This window comes from Phaethon aethereus, assembly GCF_964289735.1.
Source record: "Phaethon aethereus genome assembly, chromosome: 2".
NCBI classification, from domain to species: Eukaryota; Metazoa; Chordata; class Aves; order Phaethontiformes; family Phaethontidae; genus Phaethon; species Phaethon aethereus.
In genome coordinates, this window is record NC_138582.1 from 18,826,920 (window position 1) to 18,839,857 (window position 12,938).

General features: G+C 38.0%; 1 protein-coding gene across 3 annotated transcripts in view; it reads left to right on the forward strand.

Moving 5' to 3' along the window:
• CSMD3 (CUB and Sushi multiple domains 3) overlaps positions 1-12,938 on the forward strand; it is a gene marked incomplete at its 5' end in the record, with an annotated part of 769,714 nt that overhangs the window by 715,210 nt on the left and 41,566 nt on the right. For all 3 annotated transcript variants that reach the window (XM_081996335.1, XM_081996336.1, XM_081996337.1), the window contains 3 exons: positions 1,960-2,142; positions 4,369-4,545; positions 11,169-11,348. In XM_081996335.1, coding sequence (XP_081852461.1) covers positions 1,960-2,142; positions 4,369-4,545; positions 11,169-11,348 — 540 coding nt within the window. The remainder of the gene's footprint in view (positions 1-1,959; positions 2,143-4,368; positions 4,546-11,168; positions 11,349-12,938) is intronic.

Below are 12,938 nucleotides of genomic sequence, written 5' to 3' on the forward strand. Positions count from 1 at the left end.
AAAGGTGTCAGTTTAAGCTTGGTTAACTTAAGCAATGATAAAATTGGCTTCTAAATTAGTGAGAGTGGTTCACAATTAGACTACTTTGTCAGCTGCTTCAGCAAGGGGTTGGATAGGTCGCATGAGCTGCCAGGTTTGTTCTCTTCTGCATTTCCAAACAAAGTTCTGCCCTTTTCTGTGACTCTCCAGATGTGCCTTCAGACTGAGGCTCCATAGCTGCATTCTCTTTTCCCACAAGCCTACAGGAGTCATGCAGATCAGCTCCTGTGGGGTGCTTTAGTTATAATGTTTTTCAACGAATTTGTAAGGAAAGAAGGAAGCATGGCCTATATGACTGGAAATAAAAAGTAGGAAGCATGACCTACAAAACTGCAGATTGGCATGTGAACAACCTTCTTAGGTGACAAAAAATATGTTCAGCTTCTTGGATGTATCAGACTAAAACAAGTATTTGCTCATACACCAGAATTCTCAAAACAAAGTAAGCTAGTTTTGCGCTCTTCCTTTCACTCTTCAGTTCTGTACATGCTTGTGTTAGTAAAAAGATATGCCCAATAAGCCGCTCCAATAGTATAGTGTACACACATGCAGTACCAACCAAGGCAAGGGAAGCTCTGGTTTTCTCTGCGTCTACAACTCCAGGGTCCTAACTTCCCGTAGAACCCCTAGCTTGTCACTTGTGGTCTTCTGAGTACTTGGAGCAGTCAACTTTGTTTACTACTTCTATGTAAGAACTTCTCTTATTACTGTTATCTAAGCTTAGATAAACACCAGAAAGGTATGACTATTCTACAGAAAGAATTCTTTACACAATTTGTACAAATTTTTAATATAATTGTGAAGCTATGATATGATGTTCTTCAGTAGTTGAATTAAAGCTTTCTAGCTGATTCTTACACTATTTCTTCTTTATTTACATTAGTGTAATTAAGTACAAAACAATGCATATATGCTGACAAAAATATTATGATTTTTTAATTATTTTTTTATAGAGGACTGTTCAGTTTATTTGCAAGTTGTCACAGAAAACCGTAAGCTGAATATCTATGGGTGAAAACCTGAACAGTGCAGTTCCTAGAATTTTAGAATTCACCTCTTTTGTCCTGAAACTCAGTAATACAATATACCTTTGTCTCTTACTACATAGAAAACTAGCTTAAAGACCTTTAAATACATAAAACAGTATATCTTATATATGTATTTAAAAATTTAAACTGATCTGTTGTGCAAATACAGTGTTACCTACAGCTTCCTAAAAGTTCTCACCATAAATGAAGATTTAGATGTATAATCTTAGATATTGCTGATATTATTATGACTATGTTCATTATTTTAATGTTGATATACAACAGATAGTAGAAAACATTAAACCTCTATCTTAAAATTTGCTTAAACATTTCTAGCTGACGAGATTTTAGCTATCAGGCAGTCTTGAAGTGAACTTTAAACATTTCTATAAATCAGGGAAATGCTTCATGTCAGATGTACATAAAATTGTTGACTAGGGCTTTCATTCAATGGTAAAACTTACAACTCTAATGATATCATAAAACTAATAAGTATTTTATGAACACTTGTTATAGGCAAACAAGAAAATTGTCTTTATGATCAAGACCTTGGTTTTCCTCAGAACTCCTCATTTGAAATGAAAAATGACCAAGATTTTGTGACATTCTTTTTGTTTGCCAATTCTTGATTGATGATTCTGTTACCAAAAGTTTAGCACGGTTTAAGGGGAATCTTGAGATAATTATAATTTCTATTCTGTACTTATATAAAATAAGTAAAAAGTAATTATTTGAGAATCAAGTAATTCTGTAATACAGGGACTTACACCCACTGATACATTTTTTTTTTCTAAAAATAGAAATTTATTTTTTAAATACATAAAACTATATATTTTAAATGCAGTATCATAATATTCCATACTTATTCTAACCTTTGCACTCTTAATTCTAGGTGATACAGCTGGTTCTTGTGGTGATCCAGGTATCCCAGGTCATGGGTCTAGAGAAGAAAACAATTTTAAAATTAAAAGTACAGTACATTTCAGCTGTGATATTGGATATATCCTCCATGGTTCAGAAGAAAGGACATGTATGGCAAATGGAAGTTGGACAGGAAGACAACCTGAGTGCAAAGGTAAATCACAGAAGATCCACTGTATTTTTAAACTCTCTTGTTAAAAATGCTAATCAGGCAACCAATTCTACATTGCCAGTTTTGTGTTGTGAATGGTATACAGTTGATTTTGGACTGACTATTCAATTTTTTTCAAATAAGTTGTTACTCCATAGCAATGGCTGGCATCAGGTGACAAATTTGAAATCAGTTCCTGGCACACAAGAAACTGCATATTTTTAAAGTTTTGAGAAAAATGTATACTGAACTGTTTATTTCTTTTCAATCTTGTGTCAATGTCAACTATATTTGTTACCCAGTACAAAAAACTAAAAAGAAGTGGAAATAGATAAGGCCTCTACAACTCAATTTTTGCTGAAAAAAATCTCACCATCACCTAATCTTTAATTACAACCATTATACATTTGAATTTCAGAGAAAAGACCTGAGCTTTAGGACAATGTCAATGTCAGGATTTCATTAGAAATGTCTATGTCATAAATGATTGGTTTAAAAAATTTATTTACTAATATTGTTGACATTATTATTTTTCAACAGAAAATGAAATGCTGAAACAAGTTTATTTGGAAAAAATTATTATAAAAATTTCAAGCTAGATGTATTATCATAAAAGATAGCTTTAACAGGATATTAATGGAGAATCATTTATTACCTACTTGGTTCAAAAATAGGAAATAATTCACAACAAGTTCTTCTTCAAAGAAAAGCTTACTGAAAAGCAAAAAATAATTTGGGAACTTTTATTCTTATTTTCCACTTTATCAGTGTTGACTATGTTATCTGTATGAAATAGTCATCTTGTTTTAAAAACTTATTTCAGAAGCTGGTTTTGTCATATCCTTTCTGATGAATGATTGCCATCCCAACATAATGTAAATATATATGTGTTTGTATGTTGGTACCTGAAGGGATATGGTTAGCCCAACTGAACTTTCTGTTGTTCTCCTTTGATCTTATCTGTTACAGAAATCAGTTACGCCATTTACATTTTAAGACAGTTTTGGTGTTATTTCTCCCCTTATAAATCTCTTGAAATGATGAATCTGGTTCACAGATGTAGATATATCTATAGGTGAGTTTAATGCACACACAGGTATATTGTTCTAGTTTAGGTCATACAGATTAGATGTATATATGTAATCACATATGTCTTGGTTTAGCCCCAGCCAGCAACTAAGCACCATGCAACCACTTCCTCACCCCTCCGCAACTCCTGGGTGGGATGGGGGTGAGAATAAAAAAAAAAAAATCTTGCAGGCTGAGATAAAAACTGTTTAATAGGACAGCAAAGGAAGAAGAAATTATTATTTATTATTGTTGTTGTTATTAATAATAATAATGCTGATAAAAACATATACAAAAACAAGTGATGCACAACGCAACAATTGCTCACCACTCAGTGATTGAAAGGCCTTCCCCAAGTAGCGATTCCTGACCCCCAGCCAACTCCAGTTTTATATACTGAGCATGTTGTCATATGGAAGGGAATACCTCTTTGGCCAGTCTGGGTCAGCTGTCCTGACTGTGCCCCTCCCAGCTTCTTGTGCCGAAATGGGAAGCCGAAATGTCCTTGACTGAGTATAAGCGCTACAACTACTTAGCAACAACTAAAAACATCAGTGTATTATCAACATTATTCTCATACTAAATCCAAAATACAGCACTATACCAGCTACATACCATACCAGGAAGAAAATTAACTCTATCCCAGCTGAAACCAGGACAACATAAGAAAGACACATTCAAATTCCAAAGTTGAGCGTTGAAGAACTGGGAATCATCAGTCTTACACCTTACACATTACACTATGAAATAGTAGTTTGGTTCTATTCTGTGCTTTGAATTAGGTAAGAAACATTGGTGATGCTATAAATGTATACATACTACAGATTCAAATTAATTTTACAATGATAACTATAGATCAGGCATTTACTTATAATTGGGAGTTTGTCTTTGCAGCTAAACTAGCTTTCCTTTAACGCAGATTTTAAAGTTAAATTAGTAGCCTGTGTTTCCTTACATATAACAAGGTAAAAACAAATAATTAATGCAAACAGCTTTTTACTGTACAACATACCTTATCAGTAGGTGGTGAATCTTATATTTTTCAGGACAACAGCATGGATTTCTACCACATAACACTACCTTCAGCAGGATTATCCCTAGACACTACTACAAGAATCATCTTTACTACATTTTAAAAATGTTTAACTTTTTGCCTTATAGCTGTACAGTGTGGTAATCCAGGAACAACTGCTAATGGCAAAGTATTCCGTATTGATGGAACTACGTTCTCTAATTCAGTAATTTATTCATGCATGGAAGGATACATACTTTCTGGATCATCTGTAAGACAATGCACTGCCAACGGAACATGGTCTGGCTCCTTGCCAAACTGCACAAGTAAGACACATTCTAATGAATAGTCTTTGTTCTTCTCTCCTCTGAAAGGCAATAAAGTAAAACACAGAAGTTGAATGCGAATAAATTAAGTCTTTAGCTTTTTCTTGCACTACTTCATACATAATTTTGTACATTAAATACTTTTTAAAAATATAATGCTATGAGAAGATGGAAAATACGGGTTTTTTAAAGACAGACACAGTATAGTGAAATATATAGACTGCTATTACAGTTTAAAGGAGTTGTATGGTTATATGACCTACCTACTTTAATTGTTTCCTAGTATATATTTTTAATCTTGTTTATTTTTTGTGGTATGTAATTTTCAGATATTGTTCATTTAATTGCTTTTCTTCATCATGAAAACTTAGCAGTATAATAGTCTGGCCTTCCAAAATAAAATAAAATTTAAAAAAACCACCTTGAAATGAAAGCTTGAGAATTCTTTTTGTAGTGACTCTGAGGTCAGAACTGTTGTCCCACTCTCACATAACATCTTCTGATTGGCCTCTTCATTAACCTTATACTTGCTTTGGTTACTCAGCTAACAGAAGCTAATTCATCTGCTCTCACATTCATGGTAAGCATGTTGCAACAGTTTATTTTCAAACTCATGTGTTCCTGCTTTATTACATGTCCTAGTTCATCTTCTAGTGACAATTATGAAAATTTTACTTTATGTGACACAGGAGACTGTCTATCATTTTGAGGAAACATAATCCTCATCAGAGGTATAACAACCTGTTGCTTAAATTTTGAACTAGTACCCTAGTTTTCATAGAGCTGGCTACTTTACACACTTAGAGCAGCACAAATAGAGGCCAAAAGTAAGATGATAAAGAAAACTTCTTTTGTTTTAAATCTGTCTTTAAACCTAGAAAAAGGTCTTAACAGAAAAAGTATCCTAACAGAACAAAGAAAGGCACTGTGGAGATTATATGTTATAGCAAAAAATATTCTTAATTTAGTTAATATATTTGTATTTTAACATACTGTCCTGGTTTCAGCCAGGATATAACCAGCTCTATCCTAGCTGAAACCAAGACACATTCTTATACAATAAATCTATTGACATTCCTAATAGACAGTTTTCTCTTTCTTATGATCATATAATATAAATAATATAATATAAAAAGTATATCCTATTATACATTTATTCCAGTGACAATGTCATTTAGGGTTTTTTATTTTGATGCATATCCCCTGGAGTGGTCAGAATATGAAAAGAGTGATTGAATGAAAATCTTACCAAAAAAGGTACAAAGTCTGAGAGTCTAAGTCTGACTCATTTCTCTCGTGGCTGACTATTAGGTAATTCCTAAAGGGGCACGGAAGCGCTGCTAGGTGCTACAACTTGTAGCTAAGCTGATACAGGTACTAGAAGCAGCTCTAAAATGGCCAGAGAAGGAGAGACATTTTATAGCACTGCAGAATGGCTGAGGTTTGCAGTCACCTCTGGAGATTGTCTAGTCCAACCCCTCTGCTCGTGGCAGGATGAGCTAAAGCAGGTTGCTCAGACCTGTGTCCAATCTGTGTCCCTTTCTACACACCTTAAATTCTACAGTTCCTGAGCATATCTAAATAAAAAAATAAAAATATATTAAACTTCATCATACATAGAATCATAGAATCATAAAAACTTTGAATCATTGGGATGGAAGGGACCTTTAAAGGTCATCCTGTCCAACCCCCCCTGCAATGAGCAGGGACATCTTCAACTAAATCAGGTTGCTCAGAGCCCACTCCAACCTGACCTGGAATGTTTCCAGGGATGAGGCATCTACCACCTCTCTGGGCAACCTGTGCCAGTGTTTAACCACCCTCATTGTCAAAATTTCTTCCTTATACCAAGTCTCAATATACACTCTTTTAGTTTAAAATCATTACCTCTTGTCCTGTCCCAACAGGCCCTGCAGACTTTTTAAGCCTGTCCTCATCTTTCTTATAAGCCGCTTGAAGTACTGGAAGGCTGCAAGAAGGTCTCCCCGGAGCCTTCTCTTCTCCAGGTGGAACAATCCCAACTCTTGCAGCCTCTCCCCAAAGAATAGATGTTCCATCCCTCTGATCATTTTTGTGGCCCTCCTCTGGACCCACTCCAACAGGTCCATGTCAGGCAGAACTTGCCCTTTGTGAAGCCATGCTGACTGTCTTGAATCATCTCCCTGTCCTCCATGTGCCTTAGCTGAGGAGGATCTAGGAGGATCTGTTCCATGATCTTCCCAGGCACAGAGGTGAGGCTGACAGATCAGTAGTTCCCAGGGTCCTCCTGTTACCTTTTTCAAAAATGGGTGCAATGTTTCCCTTTTTCCAATCTCCAGGGACTTCCACTGACTGTCATAACTTTTCTGATATCATGGAGAGTGGCTTAGCAACTACATCAGCCATTTCCCTCAGGACTCTGGGATGCACCTTGTCAGCTCCCGTAGACTTGTGCATGTTCACGTTCCTCAGATGGTCTCAAACCTGACTTTCTTTTACATAGTATCATAGACTCATTAAGGTTGGAAAACACCTCTAAGATCTTCAAGTCCAACCACCAACCCAACACCAGCACGCCCACTAAACCATGTCCCCAAGTGTCACATCTACATGTTTTTTAAACACTTCCAGAGATGGTGGCTCCACCACCTCCCTGGGCAGCCTGTGCCAATGCTTGACCGCTCTCTCAGTAAAGAAATTTTTACTAACAACCAATCTCAACCTCCCACTGGCACAACTTCAAGCCATTTCCTCTAGTCCTATCACTAGTTACTTGGGAGAAGAGGACAACACCCACCTCACCACTACTTTAAGGTAGTTGTAGAGAGGGATAAGCTCTCCCCTCAGCCTCCTCTTCTCCAGATCGAACAACCCTAGTTCCCTCAGCTGCTCCTCATGAGACCTGTTATCGAGACCCCTCACCAGCTTTGTTGCCCTTCTCTGGATATGCTACAGCACCTCAATGTCCTTCTTGTAGTGAGGGGCCCAAAACTGAACTGAAAGTATTTGAGGTGCAGCCTTACCAGTGCCCAGTACAGGGGCACAATCACTTCCCTAGTCCAGCTGGCTACACTATTTCTGATACAAGCCAGGATGCTGTTGGCCTTCTTGGCCACCTGGGCACACTGCCAATTCATGTTCAGCCAGCTGTCAACCAGCACCTCCAGGTCCTTTTCTGCCGGGGAAGCTTTCCAACCACACCTCTCCAAGCCTGTAGCGTTGCATGGGGATGTTGTGACTCAATGCAGGACCCTGCACTTGGCCTTATTAAGCCTCCTACAGTTGACCTCTGCCCATTGATCCAGCCTGTCCAGATCCCTCTGCAGAGCCCTCCTACCCTCCAGCAGATCAACACTCCCACCCAACTTGGTGTCATCTGCAAACTTACTGAGGGAGCACTCGGTCCCCTCATCCAGATAAAGATATTAAATGAGACTGGCCCCAAAACTGAGCTCTGGGGAACACCACTTGTGACAGTCTGCGAGTTGGATTTAACGCCATTCAGTACGACTCTCTGGGCTCAGCCATCCAGTCAGTTCTTTACACAGCGAAGAGTACACCTGTCTAAGCCATGAGACGCCAGGTCCTCTTACAGTGGGAGGGACTTTGTTCCCCCAGTCTCCATCCTGCAGCCCATCCCCTTGATAGGTGTGGGAAGTGAGATTGCCAGTGAAGACTGAGGCAAAGAAGTCTTTGAGTTCCTCAGCCTTCTCCTCATCCTCAAGTCTAGTTTGAAGCCCTGTCAATAAGCCCCACTAGCTTGTGAGCAAAAGACCCTCTTCCATCTTTGAGAAAGGTTAATCTCATCTGATGCCAGCAAGTAGGCACTGTGTAGACTATCCCATTACTAAAAAATCACAGAATCACAGAATCACAAAATCACTAGGTTGGAAAGGACCTTCAAGATCACCAAGTCCAACCATTAATCCAGCGCCACCATGTCCCCTAAACCATGTCCTGAAGTGCCACATCCACATGTTTTTTGAACACTTCCAGAGATGGCGACTCCACCACCTCCCTGGGCAGCCTCTTCCAATGCCTGACCACCCTCTCAGTGAAGAAATTTTTCCTAATATCCAATCTAAACCTCCCCTGGCACAACTTGAGGCCATTTCCTCTTGTCCTATCGCTAGTTACTTGGGAGAAGAGGACAACACCCTCATCGCCACAACCCCCTTTCAGGTAGTTGTAGAGAGCGATAAGGTCTCCCCTCAGCCTCCTCTTCTCCACACTAAACAACCCCAGTTCCCTCAGCCGCTCCTCATAAGACTTGTGCTCCAGACCCCTCACCAGCTTCGTTGCCCTTCTCTGGACACGCTCCAGCACCTCAACATCCTTCTTGTAGTGAGGGGCCCAAAACTGAACACAGGATTCAAGGTGCGGCCTCACCAGTGCCGAGTACAGGGGCACAATCACTTCCCTACTCCTGCTGGTCACACTATTGCTGATACAGGCCAGGACGCTGTTGGCCTTCTTGGCCACCTGGGCACACTGCTGGCTCATGTTCAACCAGCTGTCAACCAGCACCCCGAGGTCCCTTTCTGCCAGGCAACTCTCCAGCCACTCTTCCCCAAGCCTGTAGCGTTGCATGGGGTTGTTGTGGCCAAAGTGCAGGACCCTGCACTTGGCCTTATTAAACCTCATACAGTTGACCTCTGCCCATCGATACAGCCTGTCCAGATCCCTCTGCACTCCCACCCTCCAGCAGATCAACACTCCCACCCAACTTGGTGTCATCTGCAAACTTACCGAGGGAGCACTCGATTCCCTCATCTAGATCATCTATAAAGATATTGAACAAGACCGTCCCCAGAACCGAGCCCTGGGGAACACCGCTTGTGACCGGCTGCCAGCCGGATTTAACGCCATTCACCACAACTCTCTGGGCTCAGCCATCCAGCCAGTTCCTCACCCAGCGAAGAGTAAACCTGTCTAAGCCACGAGCCGCCAGTTTCTCCAGAAGAATGCTGTGGGAGACGCTGTCAAAAGCTTTACTAAAGTCCAGGTAGACAACATCCACAGCCTTTCCCTCATCCACTAGGCGGGTCACCTGGTCATAGAAGGTGAAAACCCGAAACTGTGGTTTTGACACGAGTCATGGAGCCATGTATTGATAGTCTGATCTGGTCTGTATCTTCCTACGAAATGAAGAAAGGTAGACCATGTACAGTATTTGAATATACTCATGGAACTAAGACAAACAGATACGTCTTTCACAGCTCTCTATTTTTTGAAAAATGACAAAGAAAAATATATGACTTTTTAAGTTTAAAAAAGAAAAACATTACCATGCTACTAGGTAAAATAAAACATACTTATTTCCCTTTTTTTTAATCACTGCACTAGCTGCCTTTATACTAACCCAGATAACCCTGTGTTATGTTTTATAATCTCTTCTGTATCCATAAGCAGAGATTGCATGGGACATTTTTTTTAAAGATTTTTTACATGCAGATTAATTGGTATCTGCTCACTCAGACTGATAAACTGTAGAGCAGGCATTCTATATACCTTGTATTCTCATTTCCCTGATTATTTAGGTCAAGGGACCTGGACAGAATACATTACAAACGTGTAGCTATGAGTTTTCTCATTTCAGAAACCAGGATACAGACAGGATGCCATTCACATTGGTCACAATTTGGCATTGAGTTAGAAGTGGCCAGGATGTGCTTTCTGCCCAGGCAATTTTCCAGAAGTAATAAGAATGCTGTAGGGGGATTATCAAATTTACTATAAGATAAACTATAAAACACATGGGTGCTATATTTTGTATGAACTAGATTTTTTCCCCGGTGTTTGGTTTTTTTCTGAAAACAACAACACTTTATCATTGCCACTAAGGTTCTCAAGATTTGTTTCTCTGAAAACTGTTCTAGAAATTGTTAGATCCAATTGACCAGATCTGAGAGAAACTTACTTATTTTAACATTATTCTCAGATTATAATAATATAACTTTTTATTAACACCTTATGAGTATTTAATCTCACTAAGAGATTAAATTATCTCCTGACACTAAAAGTCACAAGAGGTTTTACAACCACTCCCACCCATTAAAGTACCACAGGCCTAATTCCAGCATAAGCCATGTACTATATTTGGGGGTTGCTTGAAAATTCTCATCTGTTTATGCACATATTAACCATGTAAACATTTACAAAGTGGGAGCTTTTTACAAACATATATCTTACATTTTCCAGACCACATTTCTTTTCAGGATGTACCCATGCAAAATTAAACTAAGCACTAGATATCTGCTTCTTTAATAATGAAACTGAACTGATAGGAAAATTTAAGAGTATCAAAGGGTGATAGTGAGATATGGATTATTTCTTGCTTTTTTTTTCTTTTCATAATCTTGACATTTTACTTTTCAAAGTTGTACAGTCCATTGCTTCTGCTGTTGAACAGTGTTATTGATGTTCTCCAAATATAACAGTTACACAGTTCCACATACTGTGTTTGGCAACTAATTCAGATGACATATACGTTTATCTTCTCTTGACGGAGATAAGATTTATGGTACTTTGTCCTTCTCCTTTTTTCCCCAATAAATTCCCAGTTTTGCCCTATGTTTTTCCCCTCACATATAAATAAATCACATCCAGGTTTTAAAATCTATTTCTCAACTATTTATTTGCAGTTATCAGCTGTGGAGATCCAGGAGTCCCGGCCAATGGCATGAGATATGGTGATGATTATGTTGTTGGACAAAATGTTACTTATATGTGCCAGCCTGGTTATACAATGGAATCAAATAGCTCCTTAATTCGCACTTGTACTAGCAATGGCACGTGGAGTGGAGTAATCCCAACATGCAAAGGTACAACATTTATTTTGACTGTCAATTATTTCTTCTATGACATTTACATCCACTGTTTATTGTAATGTCACCCAAATATTTCCACAGAAATCAAAACTTGCTGTTAGTATGAATACATTGAATTGATTTTTTTGGCTGCAGAAATGGTGACTTCATCCTTTGCTTTTTTTCCCCTTTTATTTTTCATACCAGCACAGTATATTGAACAGTTTTTTGCAAATTATAGAGCATTTTATTACTTTGATGGTAAACTGAATTAACCAGTATGAAATAATGGTTCAGATTTTTTTGTTTGTTTGTTAAGGTTAGTATGTCATACCAAAAATGATCTTATGTATGTCCCTGGCTATACAAAAAAAACGCTTAAACACATTCTAGACACCTTTGGGAAAGGTCTGCATATATACAACTGAACTTTGTCATAGGAAAATTGTTCTCTATTACCCTATCCATAATACTAAGATCTTTCTTGATCCCTCTGTCATTAGATGTGCACCTTGAGCATCATTGTGCTATATCGACATACTCAGCAAAAAGACTAAATCTTCCTAACAAATATCCTAATAAATATTTTTCTGCTTCATGTTGTTTTCTCTACTGGGAAAACTGAAAGGATTAATCTCAAGATCTTCCTTTTCTCTTTTACTGATTGCATTCCTGATTTTCCTGTTTTATTAGAATTTTTTAATGCTCTCCATTGAATTTTAAATAGCAAAAAATCTGAACATTACTGAAAGACCACCTTATCTGTGTCATCAAACCTATTTTTTCTGAGAAACTCACTTGCTTGCTAAATCCTAAAATATCTTCTTTCTAGAGTCATTTTTCTCATTCTTCCTGATACCACAGCTGTAGAGAAGCAGCATTACCCATTTTGGTGTTTTCTTTCTGGGTCAACACAAATTATATCTGATCTCTATTCTTTTTAAACTTAGTCGGCTGAGTTTGTACTTACTTTGTTCACATCCATCTTCCTTCTGTTTTGTTTTCAGGAAGTACGGTTATATACCTGCTCAGCAATGCTCATTTTCCTCATTTGTCAGAGATCTATCTCTGATTTGATTCAAACAGAAACATACAAAAAAAGTGAGACTGCCAATTTGACTTTGAGTTTTTGAGTCTTTCTGATTTTAGGTCATTTATGGTGTGTATAAATACTAAATAATAATCATACGCAGAATCTTTAGTGTTCTCAGCATTTTGTTCCACTCCACACAGGTTTGTGTGAGTGCATTAGGTAAGTTAATAACGCCCATTTCTTTGACTGTGTAATTAAATGTAATGTATAATATGCAGTAGTGTGTTTGAAATGTATAATGATTAGTTCTTATTGTCAAGAGGAAGTACCAGGGTCCACTGGTACCATTTAGTTAAAAGAATTGGAAAATGAACTGGGCAGAAAATGGATGCATAATTTGCCATGCCATTGAAATAGAAGATATAAATAATCTCTGGGTTTGTCTAGTTGGAAAAGGATGCATGTTCATCTGAAAGTAAATAATCAACTATTCAAGCATTGTCTTTTCTGCAGATTTCGATTTGTAATATATATTCAGCTCTTAAACTGAGAAATGTTGCTGTACACATTTG